Source organism: Marmota monax, unplaced genomic scaffold, assembly GCF_021218885.2.
Source record: "Marmota monax isolate L192 unplaced genomic scaffold, Marmota_monax_Labrador192_F-V1.1 WCK01_AAM20220418_F8-fsc00237, whole genome shotgun sequence".
NCBI lineage: Eukaryota > Metazoa > Chordata > Mammalia > Rodentia > Sciuridae > Marmota > Marmota monax.
Window position 1 is genome coordinate 350,238 of NW_026694627.1, and position 24,508 is coordinate 374,745.

The 24,508-nt window shown below is 59.0% G+C and overlaps 1 protein-coding gene across 5 annotated transcripts in view; it reads right to left on the bottom strand.

The window, feature by feature from the left end:
- Positions 1-2,125: 2,125 nt before the first annotated feature.
- Positions 2,126-24,508, bottom strand: part of Clip2 (CAP-Gly domain containing linker protein 2) — a 57,254-nt gene continuing 34,871 nt past the window's right edge. For 2 of the 5 annotated variants that reach the window (XM_046422777.2, XM_058572219.1), the window contains exons 9-17: positions 19,892-19,996; positions 17,276-18,211; positions 14,826-14,883; positions 14,387-14,470; positions 13,339-13,495; positions 8,765-8,924; positions 6,780-6,965; positions 6,554-6,616; positions 2,126-3,597 (exon numbers count right to left, since the gene is read on the bottom strand). In XM_046422777.2, the coding sequence (XP_046278733.1) occupies positions 3,586-3,597; positions 6,554-6,616; positions 6,780-6,965; positions 8,765-8,924; positions 13,339-13,495; positions 14,387-14,470; positions 14,826-14,883; positions 17,276-18,211; positions 19,892-19,996 (1,761 nt within the window). In that variant the 3' untranslated portion in view covers positions 2,126-3,585. Of the gene's footprint in view, positions 3,598-6,553; positions 6,617-6,779; positions 6,966-8,764; positions 8,925-13,338; positions 13,496-13,822; positions 13,936-14,386; positions 14,471-14,825; positions 14,884-17,275; positions 18,212-19,891; positions 19,997-24,508 lie in introns of those variants that run through there. The other 3 variants (XM_046422779.2, XM_046422780.2, XM_046422781.2) reach the window with 3 other exon arrangements.

A 24,508-nucleotide genomic window follows, 5' to 3' on the forward strand; every position in this document is an offset into this window, starting at 1 on the left:
ACAGAGGGCTGAGAAACTGTCATGGGCTGAAGGAGACGAGAGGGATAAGTGAACATGGGATCCTGGGGCAGAAGGACACTTTCTACCCATGAACTTGTGAAATCAAGTCAAGCCACACATGAGCTAACGGCATCGTGCCCACATGCATTTTCTTGTTGGATCTTTGTCCTGTGGTTGGGCAAGAAGTGGCCAAAGGGGATGGGATGCCACTCTTATCACAAGTCCTCTGTGAACCTTAAGCAGGCTCGAAATAATAAAAAAAGTTTCTGGGTGAGAGGTGCATGCCTATGATCCCAGCTACCTGGAGTCTGAGGCAGGAGGATGGCAAGTTGGAGGCCAGCCTCCGTAGCTTAGTGAGATCCTGTGTCAAAATAAAAAATAAAGACGTCTGAGTGGGTGTAGCTCAGTGGTACAGTCAACGCAGGGTGGTGTGGAGATGCCTTCTGTAGGCAGAGCAGCCCTCTGAACCCAGACTAGACCCTGGGGACATGCTCACCCCCAACTGGGACCTCAGGACAGGGACCCCTGTGACCAGAGAGGGCTGTCTGAGCTCCTGGGGCTCCTCCTGCACCCAGGGAGTCAGCCCCCCACTGACCTGACCCCTACATTGGACCCTCAAGTGTCCCCAAGATAGACCTGGGCCGGAGCTCTCCGCAGGGCGGTGTTGTCTGGGACACAGCCCCAGCCCCGAGGTCACAGCTTCTTGGCTTGGCCAGGGCTCCGTGCTCCCCACCATCACCCATCCTCAAGGGCCCCCCATCTTCTCTCAGCTTCCTTCCTTCCACCTGCACCTGCTGGTGCCAAGCCCTGGGCAGGAGACTTGAGCCCCACGTCATCTGGCCAGTGCACCCCAGCCCCGGGGCAGTGAGTCCACCTGGGCTCCAGCCACATACACTTTCTCTCGCACCCCGGGCTCTGTTGGAGCGGCTAGGTCCCCTGTCCCATGGTCCCCGCTTGCTCCTCCTCCTTCCTCCCCTCACCAGCGCCCTCTTCTCCACAGCTGGGAAGCCACATGCCTGTCCTCCATGGTGTGAGTGGGCTCGCCCTCTCCTGGGACCCCACATCCTGGCAAGGAGTTCCCACTGAAGGTCAAACTAAACGGGCTGGGACACACCTTACACAGGGAAGGGTGACCTCTTAGCCTCCTGTGCTGTGGGTCAGGTGAAAAGGAGCCGGGGGTCCCAGTGGTGTTTGATGTCTGGGGGAGGAAAGGACCTCTGGCAGACTCTGAGGGCCACACCAGCTGGGCTGGTGAGGTAAGTTCTGGATGCGGAAGGCCACTCCTATTCTGAGCACAGAATCTCAAAGGCCAGGGTGGTGTTTGGAGCTCTCTGGGATCTGTCTCTTGAGAGAGAAGGTGATGACTGTTCCCCATGGGGTGTCACCTCAGAAGCCTCTGCACCCTTTATTCTGGGCAGTGCCGGGGCTGGCCTCAGCCTCTCTAGCAGTGTCCCTGCTTTGGCTTCTGGTTGGGGTCAGCCAAAGGAGTGCTATCAATGAAGGCGGAAGGGGTGGGTGTCTGTTCCCCCAGCTCCTTTGCTTTGCCTTTGGGGGAAGGAACAGCCCCTCAGGGACTGTTGTGACTCCCCTGTCCCTTCCTCTGACCCTCCAGGCCCCTTTTCACACAGCACATGACCGGGTTCCGGTGCTCAGCTGTTCACCTCAGGAGCCTTGCTCAGTCTCCGGTGCAGGCAACCTCCCTGCAGCAGGAGCAGCGGGCAAAGCTGCAGGAGGGGAGCCCTGGCTGCTCTCTGGCTCAGAGGCCACTTACCCACCGAGCTGTGAGCACCCTGGGCACCCAGGAGCCGGGGGAGCCTGCGTTGCCGTGGGGGGGACCTGCTTCTCCGGACCCACAGAGCAGCTTCAAGTGCAAACCCAGCCAGAAGCCTGGGGTCTTTGGTCTGTCTGGCAGCCTTGGGGGTCCTGGCCCTGGCTGTCCCGTCGGTGCTCCTCTGTCCACTCCCACCCAGGTTCCCCTCTTCCCAAGTCCTCCAGGACTCCTGAGCCCCGGCTCCTGCGAGGCAGCCAGGCTGGGCTGGCACCGAGTCCTGGCCCACAGTGCCCAGCACCGAGGGAGGCTCCGGGGGTGCCCAGGAAGCCGCGGGGAGAAGCAGACAGCGCAGGGTGCTGCACCTCGGTCACAAGCTTTATTGTCCCGAGCACAGAGGTGCCACACTTCCACAATTCCACTGGGGGGGGGGGCGGGGAGGCTGAGGGGCGTGGCCGGGCCACACTGGGGCCACCAGGGGAGGCCGGGGTTCCCGGGTGGCTTCTCGCACACCTGCTACCTGCAGCCCCCGGCCCTGGTCCCTCGGGTCCCTGCTGCGGCCGAGCTGCCTGGTTTCGCAGGACGGGTGCGTTGGCCCGGATCAGCCGGAAGCATCGCATGGAGGCGGCTGTCGCTGCTACGCGCAAGAAGCTGCGGGGCGTCAGGAGAGGACACCGGGAGGGGACGCCGGGCCATCGCCCTGCGGGCTGGGCTGCGTTGGGGCAAGAACGGGGGTGGCCCTGCCGGGACCTGTGTGCTCGCAAGGGCGCCGGGGCTGTCCCTGGGCCTCGCGCGCCAGGTCTGCGCGTTGTCCTCCGCGCAGGCTGGGCACAGGACAGCAGCCACCAGGGCTGTCACCAGGACGGGCGGGCACGGCCGGGCAGCAGGCAACTCGGGAGGCTGAAGGGGCAGCCGTCGCACTCTGAGGCGCCTGCGAGGGACACACACCCCTGACCGTGGATACAAGTGCCCTCGGGGCAGCCCTGCCATCCTGGAGCCCGGGCATGTGCCTCTGCTGGCCGAGTGTGGCCAGCTGACAATGCCTGGCCACGTGGCGGAGTGTGGTGCACTCCAGGGCGCAGAGGGCACACCCGGGAGGCCCGGTCCAAACAGCTGGGCGCCAGGGACGTGTGTTCCGACCCTGTCAGGGCAGGCCTGGCTTACAGGAGGTCCCTGTGGGCGCGGAGGGGCCGCAAGCATTCCCAGTACTGCAGCTGGTAGCCTTGCTGAGCGTCTGTGGGCAGCAGCTGGGGGCACATGTTGGTGAGGTTCTCGGGGAGGAAGGACCCTGTCCCAACACCTTGAACCTGGGCCCTGCTGGGCAGAAGGCGGGGAACCGGTACCACTGTGTGAAGGCGGTGCTGGGCGTAGGGACAAGAAGCCCCAGGTCCAGCCTTGGCCTAGAAGGGGGCAGAAAAGGGTCCTGCACCGGCTCCTGGAGACCAGGTGTCCCTCCTCGGTGCCCTCAAGGGGAAGCTGGGCCCTGCTCTGGCCCCAGGAAAAGGGCAGGAAGCACCCGGGGCACCCAGAGGGGCCTTAGGCAAGCTCGCCCTGCGGGGAGCAGCCCGGCCCAGTCACCGGGCCTCCTAACCAAACTCCCGATGCCGCCGGGCAGTGCCACTCCACGGAAGGCGGCTGGAGGAGCCTCCGGGCCCGGCGGGGTTCGGGCGGGGGATTGTCCACGGCTGAGTCTGGCATTGGTACAAACACTGTCTTGTCTCCAAGTTGACAGTCCTGACCCTGCTGGGAGGGGATGCCACCCTGTAGCCTGGCAGGGCTCTGGCGTACACTGGGCTGCTCCACCGTGTCCCTCAGTGTCAGTGCTTGTCCTAGAGGGAAGCAAAGGTTTGATCAGTGAATCTTCAAGACCTTTGAGGGATACACAGGTAGCAAGAGGGTCAGAAAGAAAAGGGGGCAGGGCAGGAGAGTGTGCTGGGTAGGGAACAGCATGTGCCAAGACCCTGAGGTAGAAGAAGCCTGGGTTTTATAAGGAGCCCTAAGGCCTATGTGGAGCTGGACTGCAAGAAACGTAAGCCGGAGACTCCAAGCCTGAGTTTCTTTTTTTCGGTCCTGGGGATTGAACCCACGATGCTTAGCCACCAAGCCATAGCCCAGTTCTTCTAATTTTGCAACAGGGTCTCACTAAGTTGCGCAGGCGGGCCTCGGCCTTGCAATCTTCCTGCCTCAGCCTCCTGAGCCACTGGGATTACAGGCGTGTGCCACTGAACCTGGCTCAGTTTCTCAATCTGACCCCTGAGCCTTGCAGGGGTCCTGAGAGGACAAAGCCTTCGGAGGTGTAGACATCAACTCCAGGGCCCTGGTTGCCAAGGCAACAAGCCGACCCAGCCCTGCCTCTGCGCTGGCCTCAGCACCTGACCAGGGCACCAACTCCTGTCCCTCCCACAGGCCAGGACCCCGTAGTCTGCTCCAAAGCTTCTCCTGTGCCTAGTGACCAGCTGTGGTCTGGGGACTCCAGTGTCGGAAGTGGAAGGACAAGGAGCAAGCCCGCCCCCTGCCCTGCTTCAGCTGCCCAGGGGACACAGTGGCCAGGGACAGAGCTGCTCCCAGACAGTTTCTTGTGACACTGTGGGCGAACACTGCACTAACCGTGGGGGCATGGAGCGTGGTGGCCACCCAGCACCTCTTAGAAACAACTCTGCCCAGGGTGGGGCGCAGTGGCACCCGCCTGTGATCCTAGCTGCTCAGGAGACTGAGGTAGGAGGATTGAGAATTTAAGACCAGCCTCAGCAAATCAGCAAGGCCCTTAGCAAGTCGGGGAGGCCCTGTCTCAAAATAAAAAATGAAAAGGGCTGGGGTGTGGCTCAGTGGCACAGCGCCCTGGCTTCAATCCCTACACCAAACCCAAGACCAAGCAAAATAAAAAACAGAAAAGGGCAGAGGGTGTTCTGTAAGACATCAATGACATAAAGATCAAAGAGAAATGGAGGAAGCGTCCAGACCGAGGAGGCCAAGGAGACAGGACACTGAGGGCAGGAAGCCGGCTTCCGGCTCGGCGGGACCCTGCGCTGGGAGGAAAGGGCACAGCCAACCCCTGCTCCTGAGGACATCAACACGGGAGCACAGAGCCCCAGGAAGACCGGGTGTGGACAGTGGCGTGGCGACCGGACCTGGGGCTACTGTCCTTTACAAAACCTGGCCCTTTTCTCAGGACTTGTGAGGCAAGTGTTCGGCCAAAGTTTCAGAAAAGTTACATTGTCTGACGTCACCCAGGCGGAGAGCAGGAGGAAGGGGAAGCAGGCGGTTCCCAGGCCGTGTCCATGCTGGCCCCGCTCTGTCAGGTTTCAAATTCTTTCAAAATAAGTGAGCACACGCTGGCCCGGCCCTGCCTCTGCGCCCAGCATGCCAGCGAGCCCGTGGCGGAGGGAGGTTGGGCTCAGGCAGGTCCCCAGGAGGAGGGACGGATGAGCGGAACCACAGGCTCCTGGCGCCTCTGAGGACACCACCACTGAACCACTGACTGTCCACCAGTCGCTCAGGACACGAGCCCAGCTGTCAGCACCAGCTGCATGAAGCCCACCGACCCAGATGGGGTCTCGTCACGGTCCTCTTGGGCTTGGAACACCACCCAGCCCTTCGGCACTCCTCCAGGGGGCCGTTTTGAACAGCAAAACCGCCAACAAAAAGCTCAAAATACGGAAATGTGGCACTAAACAGAGCCATGGAAAGGACAAGGTGACCAAAAGATGATCGTGCCTTGGCAACCTCAGGTGGGAGGGTGCACACCAAGTGTTTTATCTTTAATTTTTTTGGTACCACGGATTGAACCCAAGGGCACGCTACCACTGAGCCCATCCCCAGCCCTTTAAAAAAAATCTTTTATTTAGAGACAGGGTCTCGCTGAGTTGCTTAGCAACTCGTTAAGTTGCGAAGGCTGGCTTTGAACTTGCCATCCTCCTGCCTCAGCCTCCCGAGCCACTGGGATTACAGGCATGCACCACAGTCCTGGCCTCTATTATCTTTATTTTTTGAGGCACTGGGATGGACCTGGGGCCTGGAGCATGCTAGGCAAACACTCTGCCACGGAGCCATACCCCTAGCCCAGGTCAGTTTGTCTGTCCTCTCTGCGCATGACTGGGAGGGACCCCACGTGCCAAGAGCACTGACTGTGGGATCATAAACACACCTTAGCAAACAGGCGCATCTGCAAACAGGGAATCTTCAAATAAGAAGGTGGACTGTGTAAGCACACACACATCCGTGCACACACACTTGGGAAAGTTCAGGAGGAACATACTTTAAATGCTGAGCTTGGGCCGGGTGCAGTGGGGCACCCCTGTAATCCCAGCGGCTCAGGAGGCTGAGGCAGGACCGTGAGTTCAAGACCAGCCTCAGCAATTTAGCAAGGCCCTAAGCAACTCAGTGAGACCCAGTCTCTAAATATAAAAAAGGGGCTGTGGATATGGCTCAGTGGTTAAGTCCCCTGGGTTCAATCCCCAGTACAAAAAAAAAAAAGCTTGGTCCCCTTGGTCCCTGCCCCCAGAAGGCCTACTGGTCGTATATTATTATTTATACACTTGTTGGTTTCTTCCAGAAAGTCCCCCAGAGGTGTGTATCACTTTGCAATAAGCACTTTTTTGTAAAAAGGAAATAAGACTCCCAAAGCAGGGGGACCCAGTTAGCAGCAGGGGGACCCAGTTAGCAACAGGGGCCTGTGCCCTCCCTGAATGCCTGTTCCGCCACAAAGCATGCTTGTCCCGTGTGTTCTGGTGGCTTCCAGGGATTCTACCCCAGGCCTGCGTGCGTAGAGGTGCCAGGCGCCCTTACCTCTGGTTTCTGGCCTTTGTCCTGCTGGTGGAGGCCGTTGGCAGAACCGGAATTGCTGAGGGTCTGCAAGAGGCGCGGGGCTGAGCAGGGGCGCCCGGCCGCAGTCCCAGGCGCACCCACCAGGTGGCGCGCTGTCGCCGGCCTAGACCCCGGCGGGACCCCGAGCCCAGCTCCCGCCCGGCCGCCCCCGCCCCTCCCCCGGGCCGCCGCGCCCCGCACCCCACACCTGCGCCTTCTCGGGGCAGCTCCTCATGGCTTCCATCAGCTTCTCCACCTGCTGGGCCTGGTCCAGTGCGTCCCGCAGCGCGTCCTCCGTGCTCACCAGCTGGTGCTGCAGCCGCAGCAGCTCAGGCGCCGAGGCGGGGTCGATGAGCGAGTAGCGCCTCTGCTCCGACAGCGCCTTGTCCTTGTCCTGCAGCGGGAGGGCATGAGTGGGTGCAGCAGGGGACTCTCCCCCTCACCCCTGGGTGCAGGCCTGGGAGGTGCCCATGTCCCTCGGGTGCCCTTCCTCCCTCTGGTCCCCGGCCCCAGTTCCCAGCTCTGACGCACGCTCCACCTTCTCTAGGGCCCCAACTCCAGCGCGCCCCATCCTTCCCTTCCACCTGACCCCCGGCACTGACCACGGGACCATGGCCTCTTCTCATCGGCCCATGTGACCCATGCCTCCCCACTGTGACCTCCATCACTCTCAGCTTCCACCACCAAGGTCCGCCCAGATGCACCCACAGGAGGCCAGGATGCTCTCAACCTCTGGCCATGCCCGCTCTGTTCGCAGGCTTCTAACCACCCATCAGGTCCTTCCCTGCTGGGCACAGTGCAGGGTGATGACAGGAGGCTGCCCTGGAGTGGGGGCGCCAGTGTGCCTGGGCCCCGGGAGGCGAGTCTGTGCTCAGCACGCCACCTGCCACATGGCCGTGTGTGTGTGTGTGTGTGTGTGTGTGTGTGTGAGGGGGGGGGATTCCCCAGGCCACGTCTACCCAAGGTGTCTACCCAAGGTGGTGGGCCCGAGGGTGAGGGGTGGGCTGGTCTCCTATATCCCTCGGGGACTCAGAGCCAGGAGGACCACTGAAGGCTGCTGGTCAGACATGGTGGGACTTGAAGGTGGGCAGGGTGGCTGGGCCTAGGGCTGCCCATGCTGACGCCATCAGGTGGCGCCAGAGGGCTGTGGCCGGCTCCCAGCTGTGGGTGGCTATGCCTGACCCTCCTTTCTTCAAGCCTGAGAAGCCCCAGGGCTGGGTCCCCTTTTCTTCCATCTCCCCTACAGTGTGGCAGAGCCCCGGTGGCTGGAGGGCATGGGGGGCTTCAGATCAGCTGCCCTGTCAGAAGCTTGTCCTCCAGACCCCACCAGGGGACTGACCACAGGCTTGTCAGGTGTTGACCATGGAGGTGGGCATGGTTCTACCCTGGGCTGTCCCACCCCCCACATGGGGACTCGGTTGAGGCCAGGTTCCCCTTGGTGCACATGGATGTGACAGTTTGGATGTGAGCATGCAGTTTGGCTAAAGCGTCTGTGTTAAAATAGCCGTGTTGTGACAGCTGGGACCTAGCCAGTCCCTCCAGGTTTTCTGGGACTTGCTGGGTGGGGACTGTGGCTGGGGGAGGTGGGTCACTGGGAGCTGCCCAGGAGGGCTCCCTTCCCAATCTGCTCCCTGGCTGCTGGGAGCAGGGCAGCGCTGCCCCTCCGCGCCCTCCCGCCGTGATGCTCTGCTTCCCTGAGCCCCAGCCCTGGAGCAGGCCAGCGGTGGACGAAGACCTCTGAAACCAGGAGCCCCAGGTCAACTCTTCCTCCTCGAGGCTGACCCTGTCAGGTGTTCTGGTCACAGAGATGAAAAGCTGACCAGACAACAAGAAGGAATCTCAGGGCCCCAGAAGCTCTCGGCTGAAGGAGACTGAGGCCGCCTCTCCTTCTGAGATGGACGTGTGTGCGTGGATCCTCAGCAAGGAGCTCTGGTTCCAGGCTGATTACCTCCCTGCACGGGGAGCTCACCACCTCTGCCAGCCCTGGGCCTCTTCACAGGTCAGATGCACCCAGCCAGGTGCAAGGTCTCCCATAGGGGCTGCCCAGTCCCTCCACAGGCCCTGCTGCTGACCCTGCCTGTGACTTTCCAAACCTCACTGTGACTTTTTTAAACCTCACCAGAGGTCACCAGGCTCCACAGCCCGGCAGCAGGGCAGCCCTACCCCACCCTGCTGCCCACTGTGCCCACGTACCAGCCCGGTCAGCTTCTCACGAAGGCCCCGGATGTCCTCCTTGAGTTTCTGCTCCTTGATCCGCCACTCAGCCTTGTGCACCTCGCGGCTCAGGTCCCTCTCGGGCCCCGGGGAGTGGCGGCTGGCCTCCAGCAGCAGCACCCGCAGCTCGTTTAGGCTCCTGGGTGGGGTGAGAGCACAGAGCAGTCGTCAGCTCCCCCTCTGCCATGGGCTGAGCGCTGGAGACCCACCACCCTTGGGGGCACCAGCTGCATGGGGGCCAGGACCTGGGCATGGCAAGGTCAAGAGGACTTGGCCATTCCTGCAATGTTTTTTTTTTTTTTTTTTTTAAAGAGAGAGAATTTTTTTTAATATTTATTTTTTAGTTTTCAGCGGACACAACATCTTTGCTTGTATGTGGTGCTGACGATCGAACCAGGGCCGCATGCATGCCAGGCGAGCGCGCTACCGCTTGAGCCACATCCCCAGCCCCTCCTGCAATGTTTTAAAAGTTACTTTTGAAATCGTTTTGTAGTAGATGGACACATAACCTGTATTTCACTTATTTATGTGGTGCTGAGGATGGAACCCAGTGCCCCACACATGTGAGGCAAGGGTTTTGCCACTGAGCCCCAGCCCCCACCCTAAGTTATTTTGAAAAAGCAAGTGAGAGAGAGAGAGAGAGAGAGAGAGAGAGAGAGAGAGAGAGAGAGAGAGAGAAAGGTCTGGGGTGTGGCTCAGGGGTGGGCAGCTTGTCCAGTATGCATGAGGCTCTAGGCTCCAACCCAGCACAGGGGAGGGGGAGAGGGAGGGGGAGGGGAGGGGGAGAGGGAGAGGGAGGGGGAGGGGGAAGAGGAGAGGGAGGGGAAGGGGAAAGGGAGAGGAAGAGGAGAGGGAGGAGAAGGGGAGAGGGAGGGGGAGGGGAGGGGGAGGGGAGAGGGAGGGGGAGGGGAGAGGGAGGGGGAGGGGAGGGGGAGGGGAGAGGGAGGGGGAGGGGAGAGGGAGGGGGAGGGGAGGGGAGAGGGAGGGGGAGGGGAGGGGAGAGGGAGGGGGAGGGGAGAGGGGGAGGGAGGGGGAGGGGAAGGGAGAGAAAGGGAACATATTTAAGTTAAAAAAAATTAGAAAGTTAAACATTCATTTCTGAGAAGATCCCAGGTGGCAAGGTGTTTTAAATGCCTGATGTCAAATAAGCTTAATACTCCATGTCAACGCTTGGTCAACTAGCAGGAGCTGCTTGGCATACTTGGGGGGGGTTCCCAGGCCACACAGGGGTTCTGCAGACAAGTGCAGTGATGGATCAGCAATGCCTGCCACAGGCAGTGCCAACTCCCCAGCCCTTTCCCTTGTAGCCACGGATGAGCAGTGCCCGCCATAGGTCAGGATGCCGATGCCCTCCTGAGCCTGCTCCCTCGCCTGCATATACCAGGGAGGGGGGGAACTCCATTACTGGTTAGCCACGTGTAGTTAAGAACAAAGCAGAAGCAGCAGGCACTGCCCCTTTCCCTTCCCTCCTCCTTTCCTCTGAATGTGATGGCTGGAGCTTCAGCTGCCACACTGCACTATGAGAGATAGATGAGGTGAACTGTAAATGTGTTGGCACTGAGTTCTTTTTTGGGGAGGGACTGAACCCAGGGGTGCTCTACCATTGAGCTTCATCCTCAGCCCCTCCTTTTTTGGGTGCCAGGGATTAAACTCAGGGGCATTCAACCACAGAGCCACATCCTCCCAGCCCTATTTTGTATTTTATTTAGAGACAGTGTCTTACTGAGTTGCCTCATCATTGCTGAGGCTGGCTTTGAACTCGTGATTCTCCGGTCTCAGCATGTGCCACTGTACCCAGCCATCGTCAGCCCCTTCTTAATTTTTTTTTTTTGATACAGGGTCTCCCTAAATTGCTGAAGCTGGCCTTAAACGTGGACCCTCCTGCCTCAATCTCCTGAGTTGCTGGATTACAGGCGTGGGCAGCACTGACATCTTGAGCTCCTAAACCAATTGCCAGTCACAGCCACCTCCAGATTTCTTATTATATGAGGAAGGAAAAACTCTCCCAGTCCAATCTGCTGCTCACTAGATGGTGCATCACAGTGACCAAAGCAGCCTGATCTCTGCCACATCTGAAGCACCACAGGGGTGTGGAGGAGCCCTCTGTGGCCTCTAGCGATCAAGAAAGGTTTCCCTGGGCGCACACCTGGGATTCAAGCAGCTCAGGAGGCTGAGGCACAAGGATCGCAAGTTCAAAGCCAGCCCTAGCAACCTAGTGAGGCCCTGAGCAACTCAGTGAGACCCTGCCTCAAAATAAAATTAAAAGGGCTGGGGTGTGGCTCCATGGTTAAGCACCCCTGGGTTCAATCTCTGGTATTGAAAGAAAAAGGGGCTTCAGAAAAGCGTTGGAGTCTGACTGGAGCCTAGGGGACTGCCTAGCCTTCATGAAATGACCCAAAGGAAGGAGGCTTTCCAGAAGGCTGTACTTTGTGCGGGGTGAGGCCAGGGAGGAAAACCCTAACCCTGACCGAGCTGAGGCCGGTCAGCTTTTGAGAGTCCCTGGGCTCCATCCCTGGCATTATAAAAACATCCCCCAAACAAAATCCCCCAACGGAGCAATGATACAACGGGTTAAAAACTCCAAGGAGCTCTACTGGGACTCAGGGGCAGGGAGCGTCCCCGTGGCCAGGACAGTCCAGGAAGACTCCTCGGAGAGGTGCCAGGGCTGGGCACCCGGCCTGACATCTCCAGGAGGACAGAGGGGAGGGGAGCGGCGCACCGCGGCCCCGAGAGGACTGCCGCCTGCAGAGGGCGCTGTCGCTCCGCGGGTTTCTGTGCTCAGGCGCCGCCCGTCTGCGCAGCAGCCCCGCGGGAGGAGTCAGCATCCTACAGAGGATGCTTGTGGCTCCTCCGAGAAAGCAGAGGCTGCCGGCTGCAGAATCCCACCCATGAAAGTAACAAAGGCGGTGGGGTGGGAACAGATCTGTCAGCCGGGCGTCCGCAGGCCTCCCAATTTCAAAGGGAATCGGATTTTATAGGACATCTTCTGGTTTCTTAGGTGCTAATCTAGTTATTCACTAAAAAAAAAAAAAAAAATCAAGCCCAGCGATTCTCAAAGTATAGTCTGGGGAACCCCAAGGGGATCTCCAAGGCCAAAACTATTTTCATAATAAAAACAGAACTATTTTCATTGTCACTGAGCATACCATGGGTTTTCCCAGAGCTACAGGGCAAGCTGGTGATCGTCTGGAAAAAATATTATAAATACTCCAAATACATATGTCAGGGCAGATTTTCATTAATCTACTTCAGCAGAAACGACCAACTGCAAAGAACAAATGTAGAAGATATCAGAATCTGGCTGTCTTCCTCCAAGACACTTGCAAAATCACGAGAAGACCCCAACCTGCTCAGTGAACATTTTGTGTGTGTGTGTTTTGGAAATATTTATTTTTTTACCAGAAGCATTTTCATATTACATGCCGTTGGTTTATCATGCAATGGATTAAGAAATATCTTTAGCCTGAGAGGTGGCACATGCCTGTAACCCCAGTGGCTTGGAAGGCTGAGGCAGGAGGATCCTGAGTTCAAAGCCAGCCTCAGCAAAAGGGAGGTGTTAAGCAACTCAGTGAAACCCTGTCTCTAAATCGAATACCAAATAGAGCTGGGGATGTGGCTCCATGGTTGAGTGTCCCTGAGCTCAATCCCTGGTACCAAAAATAATAATAATGATAACAATAATAACCGTTAGCCTGCGTGGTGGTGCACATCCCAGTGGCTCAGGAGGGAGGCTGAAGTAGGAGAATTGCAAGTTCAAGGCCAGCCTCAGCAACTTAACAAGACCCTGCCTCAAAATAAGAACTAAAAAGGGTTGGGGATATGGCTCAGTGGTTAAGTGCCCCTTGGTTCAATCCCTGGTTCAAACAAAACAAAACAAAAAAAAAGAAAAGAAAAAAAATTTAAATTTCTCAGTTTTAATTTCTAATATGGTAAATAGGTAAATAAACAAAAGCTTCTTGGGGCTGGGGTTGTGGCTCAGTGGTAGAGTGCTTGCCTAGCATGCACGAGGCACTGGGTTCGATCCTCAGCATCACATAAATGTAAAATAAAGATATTGTGTCCACCTAAAACTTAAGAATAAATATTAAAAAAAAAAAAAAAGCTTCTTGAGGGAAACTTGATTTTTTTTTCTTTTTTGTACTGAGGATTCAACCCAGGGGCACTGAACCACATCTCCAGCCCTTTTTATATTTTATTTAGAGACTGAGTCTTGCTAAGTTGCTGAGGCTGGCTTTGAACTTGAGATCGTCCTGCCTCAGCTTCCAGAGCTGCTGGGAATACAGGCGTGCCCCACACGCCTGGTGCCAAATTGGTGATTTTTAAGAGTTTAAAAGGGTCCCTGAGAACAAAAAGTGGGGGAGCTCATCATTCCTAAGCTAAGCGTGGAGATCTGCGTTGAGAAGGGTTCTGAGGCTTCGTGGTGCCAGCAGCTCTGGTGACCAGCCTCCTGCCCGCGGGCCATCCCTCCTTGCCTCTAGAGAAGACTGGTGAACGCAGGGTGGAGCGAGGGACAGGCCAGAGGATGGTCACCAGCAGGAAGGCGGCAGACTCACCGCTCCTTGCGCAGCAGCTCCTGGCTGATGAGGACTAGCTGGCCCGAGGCGTCGTGGGTCTTCCGGGACAGGGCCTCCAGCTCGGCCTCCAGACGCCGCTTCTCCTTTAGGACGGCATCCATCTTCTTCTCCCCCGACTTACACTTGTTCTCCAGCGCTGGGGGTGGCCGGCAGGGAAAGGAGGCAGAGGGTTGGGATGGCCTGGGAACGCCCCCAGGGCCCCGGCTGGGCACGGAGCTGGCCTTCCCAGGGACACGCTCCACCAAGGTGAGTCAAAAACTCAGGGGTCTCTGTGGCCCTAGAGAAGCAGGCGGCAAGGGGCCCAGGAGGAGCGACACCAAGCAGACCAAACCCCAAAGCACAGCAGCCCGGGCCTGGGGCGGGGGCAGCGGGCCACCCTCCCAAGAGGACATGGCTATGGCCACTGCTGGGACAAGGAGAGGCTGCCTTGGCCCTGGCCTGCAGGAGTCTGAGGTCCACTGACCTTTGCCGGGACCCATTAGGCCACGTGAGCGTGACGGGGACTGGAGAGAAGAGGGGGTGGGAACCATTTCCCAGGAGGGGCGCCGTCACAGGGCCACCACCACCACTGGCGTTCTGGTGGACGAGAAGCAGGGCCAGCTTGTCACGCAAATCACCCATCCAGTCCCCCGCCTCTCCCCAGGTGCCCCGTGCGCCTGGCTCTTGGCCACAGCCTGCGTCCTTTCCCCCAACTGGGACTACTCCTGAAATTTCTATCGAGGGTGACACTGAATCCAGGTGACTGTGAGAAGCCCGAGGCCTCAAGACCAGAGAGAGAGAACTCGGGCAGGACTCGGGACAGAGGGCTGGCTCTGGGGACAGAAGCCATCTGCGGGTCCCGGATTCTACTTCTTGCCCACTTGCTGTTGCCCAGGGGCCTGTCCAGGGAGGGGGAACTGGCCCCACTGCTACCTTCTCAGCCCAGAGTGTGGGGACACCAGCCAGCCACCACCCACTGCATGCTCCAGAGCCTGCGGCTCGCACAGCCCCAGGGAGGCCCGCGTCTGCCCTGTGGGAGGAGACTTACCACTTACTTGGGCCCTGAGCACCTCGGTCTGGGACGTCAAGGCTGCCACTTCTTTGTCCCTCTTGTTCAGCTTGTCCTGCAGGCCTAGGGACAGACAAGACGCCATCAAAGCTCCAGAGCCAACGGTGCGGGCCAGTGGGCAGTCCTCCCACAGGGATCCAAAAGCAAGGGTCCAAATCCTCCTGAGAGCGGCCCTTTCTCTAAGAAGCCCACCCCGAGGAAGAGGGTCCCACACTGTGGTCCTGGGCAACTGGACTCTCCTCAGGAAACCCAAAACAGCGGCCGGTCAGCGGTCATGAGGATGCCACACTGGCCAGCTTGGAAGCCACCAGGTAGGTGCTCGGAAATAGTGTGACTCTCCCTGATTCCACAATCACTGGGCAAAATAAAGGCGAGCAGAGCCGAGAGGCCCGGTCCCACCGGCCCAGCCGCCACTCACCCTCCACAGTCTCCTTCATCCGGATTTTCTCCTCTGAAAGGTCATTGGACTCGATCATCTGAAAGGAGAGGCCTGTAAGGGGCGCCCTGGCCGCCACCTTAGCCGCTGGATGTCTGCAGGCCTCGCCCCTCGACAGGCGGCCCAAGGGAGGGATGAGCGCCTGAGCAGGGCCCAGGCAGCAGACTCCTGGGTCCCACCTCTCTGGAGACGCCTCTGTGGGAACACCGAGGACCCTGTCCTCTGTTGGGAACATCTGCATTGGACAGACGTCTTTCTCCCTGGGACACCTAGAGATCTGTCCTGGGCACCTGCTGCCAGCACCTCTGCCAGAGTCAGTGTGGCTGGGCTTGGTCTCCCACCCGTAAAACAAGCCCTGAGAGCCCTGGGCACCATGTGCCACATGCCCAGGGCCAGCTCTTGGAGGGGTGACAGTGCATGTCCATTCCTTCCTCTCTAACACTTCTGTTTAGTAATAAACTCAGAAGCCAAAGAAGAAAAAATTGATTAAAGAAAAGAAACCATCAACTTGACAAATACTGCCATAGGTCAGAAGACACCCACAGGCTGCCCGTCACCTGCTCCCACTGGATGTCCTAGGCCAGAAGGCCAGAGTCTAAGACTGCAGATGAGTTATCACAGGGTGGGGCAGGCAGTCACCTCCCTTACCCTGCCTCTCATTCTTCTCTTCATACATCCTAAGCCCCATTCTAGTCTCCATGAGTTGTGATTGACTAAGACCCCTTGATCTTTGTTTGTTTTGAGTACTGGGGATTGAACTCAGGGGCACTCAACCACTGAGCCACGCATCCCCAGCCTATTTTGTATTTTTATTTTAGAGACAGGGTCTCCCTGATTGCGTAGCGCCTCCCTTTTGCTGAGGCTGACTTTGAACTCACAATTCTCCTGTCTCAGCTTCCTGAGCCACTGAATTACAGGTGTGTGTCACGGAGCCCGGCCAGCTCCCTTGAGTTTAATGCATAAACATTTCAGTCAAGATGAGGCACACACTAAAAGGATAATTTTTTTTAAAATTCCTGTCCACACTTATAATGAGACCAAAAAGAAAAACAAATCCAGTTGTCTCTGGAGCTAAAATTCTTTTGTTTTTGGTACTGGGGATTGAACCCAGGGGAACTTAACCCCTGAGCCACATCCCTAGCACTGTTTTGTATTTTATTCAGAGACAGGGTCTCACTGAGTTGCTTATAAATTGCTGAGGCTGGCTTTGAACTCGAGATCCCCCGGCCTCAACCTTCAGGGCTGCTGGGATCACAGATGTGCGCTACTGGGCCTGGCTAAAACCTAAACTTCTGAATCTTGGGGCACACGGCGTCCAGATGGGAGGATCTGTCCTGAGGCTGCCACCCTCTCCGCAGCCAGGAGCCACTGTGACTGAGGGGTTTGGGGCAAGAGGCAGGGCATCCTCAGCCTCTGTCCTCCAGCTCTGAGGGACCACAACAGCCAAAACCTCCCTGCAAGGGGATCCAGGTCAGGGGTTGCGGGCTCTGTCCACCTGCCCCAAGTGGCCCATCTGGCCCATGCACCCATCAGCTAGCCAGAGCTGCCGCCTCCTCTTCCCCCCAGGGTCCTGGGAGAGCAACTGCTCGAAATGGTCCCTCCTGGGAGAAAGGGGCAGGGAGGCCCTGCAGGGGACGGCAAGGCACCAGCAGGAAGGTCTCCTCTGACAGGAGAAGGAAGCCGCACTTGGGCTGCAGAAAACTGATCCCAATGCTTAATTCTCAGAAAGCTCGAGCTCCCCCAGGGATGGGGAGCCGGCACCCCCGTCAGCTCTACTGCCCTCGGGGTCTGGCATCTCCACCATGGCCGGGCAGGGCACCTGGGAAGGGGACTCGCTCTTGAGCCACTGCTCACCGTGATGGGAGCAATGCTGACCTCTGGGGAGTTAGGGTGAAATGGGACAATTCAGGGCCCAGCACGGAGGTGCCCAGAGGCACTCAGAGGCTCTTGCAGCCCTGCTGGGGTAGACAGAGTCCCCCCATGGTCCCTAGGTACTGTGCCAGGCTCAGTGGCAGGGGAAGGGCCAGACATTTAGGGGATTTCTAAAATTGAATATTGGTGCAGTGGCCTAAGGCCACCACTCTCCAGCCTCAGACCCCACCTCAGGGCCCCTGCACTGGAACAGTGGCTGGTCACTGTGGCTGAGCCTCTTCAGGGTAACCCCCTGCACCCTGTGGGTGCTTGCTGGGCTGGGGGCCCCCCGCGGGTGCACCTGCCCTGGGCGCTATGCTGTGGGCGTAGGGGCACCTCAATGAGAAACCAGTGGCCCCCAAGCCTCTCTCCAGCCTGCTCTGAGGGGGCCCCGTGGGTTCAGCCCGGCCACTGGCATCCCACCGTCCCCTCCTCTGAGCCAGGTGCCCGCGATCCCCTTGGGCACGCGCCCGGGCAGGAGCACGCTCTCTATGGACCCGCCCAGGCCCAGCCGCGCCTACGTGGGTGTGCTGGGCCGCGCACAGGGACTCCACGGCCTGCAGCCGGTTCTCAGCCACCAGCAGCTTCTCCCGCAGCCGCTCGGCCTCCTGCTTGCTCTGCGCCTCTGCCCGCTGCAGCAGCTCGTGGTCCAGCATCTTCTTCTCGGCCAGGGAGATCTGCTCCTTGAGGAACTCGATGGCCTGCGCCTGCCCGCGGTACTCGGCGTCCAGCCTCTCCAGCTCCTGCACGCGCAGCTGGGCATCGCGGCACTGGTCCTGTGCCTCCTGCAGCTCCAGCCGGTGCTGGCCGGCCTGTGCCTCCAGCTGCGCCCGCCAGTGCTGCTGCAGCCCGGCCAGCTCCTCCTGGGCCTCCTGCAGCCGCTGGCGCAGGCCCTCCTTCTCCTTCACGTGCACGGCTGTCTCCAGGTCGTGCTTGGCCCGCAGGTTGCCCAGCTCCAGCTGGTGCTCCATCTTGATCCCCTCCATCACCGCCTTCAGCTCGCCGAGCTCCTTCTGCTGCGCCCCGGGGCCCGAGTTGAGCGTGGCCTTGAGGTCCTCCAGGGACTTCTGGTGGTCGGAGGCCAGCGAGTCCAGCTTGGATTTCCAGTTGTCCATGAGCCCCATGTTCTCGCTGGTGGCCTGCCGGACCTTGTCCTTGAGGTCGGCCACCTCCTGTGCGTACCGTTCGTTGGCAGCTCGGAGCTTCTCCACCTCGGCCTGATAGGCCTTTAGGGCCTTCTCGTACTTGTCACGCAGCAGGCCACTCTCCCGCTGGCGCTCCTTGCTGGCCGACAGCAGCCGTTCCCGCAGGCGCAGAGTCTCGGCAGCCTCGGGGTGGTCAGGGGGTGGGGGCCCTGAGTGCAGGAGGCACTGCTGGAGCTCCTGGATCTCGCCGCATCGGAGGGTCAGCTCCTCCTCCAGCTGCAGCACCCGGGACTTCTCGGCCACCGTGGTCAGCTACCGGGAGAGAGGGAGATGGGTCAGAGGGCTGGGACAGCAGGAGAGGGGAAGTGGCCCACTCCCACTTGGTGCTGGCTGTACCCCAACCATGAGGTCAGCCGCATGATGGGGGTGCCCCTGATGCCCAACCGGCTTGGGACAAACTGGTGGGTAAGAAGAACCACTTCTTTAAGGTGACAGCTTTGTTGATCTAAGGTCACCACTTTTAAATTTTTTGGAGGGATTGTACACTGAATCCAGGGGTACTTTTCCACTGAGTCACATCCCTAGTCCTTTTTTTTCTCCTAAATTTTGAGACAGGGTCTCCCCAAGTTGCTTAGGGCAAGTTGCTGAAGCTGGCCTGGAACTTGTGATCCTCCTGCCTCAGCCTCCTGAGTCTCCAGGATTACAGGCGTGTACCACTGCACAAGTTACTAATGTTATTTTTAAAGGGCAGAGACCAGAGGCCAGAGGCCAGAGTGAGTTTTGCATTGTCTCACTGGAGAGAGATCAGCCTAGGCCAGAATGGGTCAACTCACAGAGGGCCTGGCTGAAGATAGTGGTCAAGGGCGGCTGACTTTCAAATCTTCAGCAGAACAGAACTGAGGATTCCAGACCCATCAGGGCTCCAACCTCCAAAACCCCTACCTGGTTGCCTCAGATCTGGAGGGTTGGGGATTGCACAGGGGGGTTCTACCACTGAGCTACACCGCAGCCTCTTTATTCTTTTAGACAGGGCTTCACTAAGTTGCAGGGGCTGGCCTCCAACTTGTGATCCTTCTGCCTCAGCCACTCAGGAATGGCTAGGATATCAGGTGTGCACCATCACACAACCTATTTTGAAGATTCAAATCTTTTACAAACTTCAAAGCTTTTGTTCGTGAAGGTCTTTTGGTTCAATAAACCTGTTTTCATTGTGTTAGCTGATGACAAGATCAGGTGCCTCCCGTGGAGGCTCCAACCCGCCCACTATTGCAGGTGGGTTTCTGCACACAGCCTCCCTGCATACGGATGAGCACATGTGGCCACAGGGCCATGGCCAGCGAGTGCCACCAGACACCTGGGACTCTCCAACATCACACAAGAGCACCCATCCAGGGCTGTGCTGTGCCAACCCTCGTGCTGTGCAGAAGGTGTCTTCCTGTCACCGCTGTCGGCTGGGTCGGCCCGAAAAGGGTGCTGGCCTCAGTGTATGCACAGTGGCCATGCATGGGCCAGCCAGGCCTGGAGTGTGACATAGAACCATACCCTGGTGATTCAGGGAACTCGCCTTCCAGTAGCACTTTCCTGGGGCTCCCCGTTGCACCCCCTAGGGACCCACTTCCCCAACGCCCTGTCACTTCTCAGCCCAGCTCCGTCGGGCCAGGCCTTCCTGCCACTGAGGCTAGCAACACGGGGGCCTGTGGCTCCCGGGCCTGACCACATCCAGGAGGCCCATCTCCCAACGTGCCCACACCCTGGGCGAGGCACAGGGTGGCTCACAGGGCCATCCCAGTGGCCTGGGTCCTGAGCCAGGAGATGTCCCCTCCAGTGAGCAGACGTAGCCGTGGAGCCTGAGCACACTTCTAAATCCTCCTTCCCTCGGAAAAAGGGAGCCCAAAGGAGAAGGCAGTGGGACAGCAGCAAGGACAGCAAGGGGCACAACAGAGAAGCCAGGGGCCTCCAGGCGGGGCTGGCGGCGAGCGGTGGCGGCGTTACCCGGTTGTCCGCTAACTCTCGGAGCAGCCGCTCTGCCTGCGCCTTCTCCAGTAGCAGGCTCTGCTCCAGCTCCCCAATGCGCGCGTGCTCCAGCTGCGTCTGGGTCTGCTCCGCCCGGGGACGGGGGAGGCGGGCGCAGGGGGCGGGGAAGAGGAAGCCGGAGAGAGAGAGGGGGAGAGAGAGAGAGAGGAGGCGTCATCTTCTGTGCACAAGACAGAGCAGGTCGAGGAGCCAGAATTGCTCAGGGATAGAGGCCTGCGGAGCGGGGTGCAAGAGCCCCCCCCCAGCAGGGGGCCTGTCTGGGTGGTTTTTGGGTGGGAGAGTTACCCTTGATTGAACCCAGAGGTGCTTAACCACTGAGCCACGTCCCCTGTCCTTTTTATATTTTAGAGACAGGCTCTCCCTAAATTGCTAAGGGCCTCGCTAAATTGCTGAGGTTGGCCTTGAACTTTGGATCCTCCTGCCTGTCACCCCTGGGGCCGCCCTGGGATTTTCAGGACTCCAATGTCTGCTCCGGGGAGGGTCCCTCCTTCTCCCTGCTGCCCCTCAGGGAGCCTGTGGGCTGGGACTCATTTTGGGAACAGGGTTGGGCACACAGGAGGCCTTTAGGAGGAGGAGGAAATATGTGGTCCCAGGAGTGACAGGTCCCCAGGCCAGTGCTGACAGAAAGCAGCGGATTGGGCAGATTGCAAAGATAAACTCACATGCACCACCCTGGTTCTCCAGCCTGAGCTCTGGGTGGCGCTGGGACGTGCCTCCCACCGCCTGCCTGGTCGCTGACCACCCCCCCCCCGGGGGGTGGGCATGGAGGACGCCTGGTCTCCAGGAAGCACAAGAGCACTTCTGTCCCCACTACACAACACCCGCTTTATCCGCTAACAAAGCCTGGCATTCTCAGGGCGCCACGATGGCATTTGATTGCCCGTGGAGGACCCTGGTGGGGAGGCAGGGAGCAGAGGGCTCTCGCCCTCGGTACCCTGGGGAACCAGTTTGAAAACCAGGCTCATCTCCCAGGAGACAAAAGTAGCACCAAGTCACAGGCGCCTCCACGAAACAGCACGCATGCGCCAACAGCGGAGACCCTCCGCCCCGAAACAGCCCTCCATGCTGGTGGGGCTGCGTCCGCAGACCCCACTAGCCCCTAGTTGAAAATAATTTCCTTCCCCCTTTTTTTTGGTCCTGGGGAATCTAAGGGTGCCTCACCACTGAGCTGCATCCCCTTTTTTATTGATATATTTTTGTTTTGAGAAAGGGCCTTGCTAAGTTGTGAGCCTGACCTCAAACTTGTGATCCTCCTGAGCTGCTGGGATCACAAGCACACTCCACCAGCCTGATGAGAATATTTCTTACAAACTGAACCTGGGCTGGGTGCGGTGGCGCACACACCTGTAATCCCAGCACTTGGGAGGCTGAGGCAGGAGGGTTGCAAATTCAAGGCCAGCCTCAAAACTTAGCAAGATCCTGTCTCAAAATAAAAACCACAAAAGGCTAGGGACTTGGCTCTGTGGCCAGGGGCCCTGACTCCACTGTCTGGTACCCAAAACAAAACACCCTCAGTCTGTACTGAGCCCATACAGACTTTGTTCCATGTCATCATTCCCCAGGAAGACAACTGTTTACCCAGCATCTGAGTGCCCCTGATGGTTATCTAGAGGTGACTGCAAGGACCTGGCAGGGGATGCAGGGTCTATGCAAATACTGCGCCATTCGCACAAGGGCTGAACATATGACACTCTTAGTGTTTCTGGGGTCCTGGAGCCAGCCACTCCCTGGACACTGAGGGGTGACTGCACTTCCCTTGCAACGCATAAACAGCGATGGAGATGTTCAGACGCCCTGGCTCATCATCTTGTTTTCTGAATTTCCCTCAAGGAATAACAAGAGCCCCATCCAGCTGAACGGTGTCAGTTTGGGAGGGGAGGGGCTGCTCCAGGGAGGGCCAGGGCTCGCAGCCACCAGCAGCTTCAGCAGGGCGGGGTCCAGAGCCAAGACGGCCACATCCCCAAGCGGGCACTGCAACGGTTTAGATGTGTGGTGTCCCCCTGAAGCTCACATGTGGGACAAGGCAAGGTTTGGAGGTGAAGTGAGGGGCTCTGAATTAGTCCCCAGGTGGGGAGTAGCTGGGGGGTACCTGGAGGCCGGCGGGGTGTGGCCAGGGGAGGTGGGCACTGGGGACGAGCCTTTGGGGTAGATATTTTGTCTCTCTGCTTCCTAGTCACCACGTGAGCTGCTTTGCTCCCCACACCCTCTGCCAAGATGTCCTGCCTCACCCTGAGCCCCAAGAATGGAGCCGACTGTCTGTGGGCTGGGTCCTCAAAAATCATGAGCCCCCAAATAAACCTTTCCCCTCTCTATTGGCGCTGGCAGTCAGCAGTGAAACTCTGACCAGCGCAGGCGCTCGCTGGAGTCCTCAGCTCCTGCACCCGTGCACAGCAGCCAGGGTCTCCTGCAGCGGGAAGGGCAGGCTGCCCGCTGCCCTGCCCCAGCTCAAGTCCTGGCAGAGCTCTGCCAACAGCCCTTCCTCGTTCCCTCAAGCGGCGTCCACCCCACCACCTGGGGACAGCTCTCTGGTAGTCCAGGGTTTGCTTCATGAGTGAGCTAGGAAGGGCCCCTGAAGGACAGAGGCCCAGGGCTTCCCTTGGTCTCCTGTGAATGACAGGCCACTCAGAAGCACCAGGTGCTACCAGAGGGCATCACAGCCGGGGTGACTCACAGCAGACCCCCAGTGCTGTCAGGCCTAAAGCTGTGACATCCAGGGCAAGGCATGGACCCCAAACTTGTTCTCAGCTTGTGACACAGGAAGCCCACCGGAGGACAAACGTGCTCCTCACCACGTCCTGGCCTCAGAGACACAGAGGTGAAAAGCTGGACCAGGTGCCACCCTCGAGGGGCAGAGATCCTGGGGAAGGATGCCAATGATGAATGCAGAGAGAAGGTCATTCTGGGAGAGACCTGGGCAGTGGGCAGAGGGAACCTGCGGTGGGCCTGGGAGAGGAGTCTACTTAAGGCAGGGTGCGGGTCAGGGGCTTCAGAGGACCCAGCACAGGCAGAGGCACGTTAGGGCACACAGGAGCCACCAGGCCTGAGAGACCAGGAGGGGCTGCATCTGAGGGTCTTCTCCCGGCCACTCCAGAGCCTGGCGTTACCTGCAGGTGTGGGCAGGGAAGGGGCAGGACCTGGGGGCCACAGGGAAGCTTTGGTCATAGGGTGAGTGGGATGTGATGGGGTGGGGTGGGGGCTGAAGCTGGATCAGCCACGAGTTGGCACCTGGAGGAGCCGGTGATGGGACCTGGGAGCTCGTGACATTGTCCTCTCTGCTGCTGAACAGCTTTAAAATTTTCCACTATTAAAAATTTTACAAGATAATTTTAAAAAGGCTACGGTGGCTTTGTCTGGGGGAGCAAGGGTAAGGACCGGGGTGGGTGTGGGCTGCTGCCGTATCCCAGGGGGACAGCTGTGGGGACAGAGGTGACCTGGGCACCAAGGTCAAGGCACTTGTTTTGGAGCGATGAGGGGGCAAGAAGATGGGAATGGCTGGGGGTGCTTGGGCAAGGCAGGGACAGGAAGCCAGAGCCTGTGGGGACAGGTCCCCCTGCCCAGAATCTCAGACGGGGCCTTGTTCGGAACAGGGTCTCCGTTCTTGTCATGACTGAGATCAGCTTGGACTGGGGTGGACCCTGAGCCCCAACCCCATGACTGGTGTCCTGGAGGAAGGCCACGCGTCAGTCATGGGAGAGCTGCCAGCAGGACGGGTGGGGGCTGGCCAGGCGCGGGCAGCTGGCAGACACCAGGAGGGTGCGCCCAGGCCTTCCACAGCATCCTTCCGCTGGGGACCAGCCGCGCCCAGCACCGCCAGGTTAGGCTTCTGGCCTCCAGAACTGGGAGGCTGGAGTGGGTGCCACTTTCAGTCGCTCGGCTGGGGAAATTTGCAGCCCAGGGAATCCTGGTGGCAATGTCACAAGGGCATGCCAGGAGGGCGCCACAGGGTCGCTGAGGCCCTGCCTAGACCAGAGGCCAAAGGCCCAAGTCTGCACTCGGAGGTCAGGGGGTGGAAGGCCAGCAAGAAGGCCAGGAAGTGGGAATGGGGACATGGGCTGTCACTGGGGGAGGGGACAGAAGGGGAACCGCTCTCAGGGGCAACTCCCTCGCTGTGAGCACTAACAGAGAGGTGGGGTGACACAGCCGGAGGGGGCCCAGCGGGCGCCTGGTTTTTAATTTTGACTCTTAAGATGGGTGGGGATGAGGAGACTCGGGGTCAATTTGCTTTCTGGTTGTCACGAATATGGTCACAATTCAATTTATACATACAAACGTCACCATGGGATGCGACAGCCCTTCCCCAGGAACTGGCCATCACTGCCTGTCCTGCGCCTGCCCGGCCTCTCCCGGCCAGGCCGCACTGCATCTGAGGTGGGCCCCTGATCAAAGCCCACCCACCCACTGGCTGGCCTGGGGCCAATCAGATTCTCCTGTGAGAGTAAGGGGGGGGGGGTGATGGGTGGCACTCGCAGGCTGGAGCTGGTGGGTGGAGGGGGGACAGTGAGCCAGGAAGGCAGACAGGCCCAACTCAGGAGAAGAGGGAGGCTCTGCTGGGGGGCTCGGCTCCTGGCAGATCTG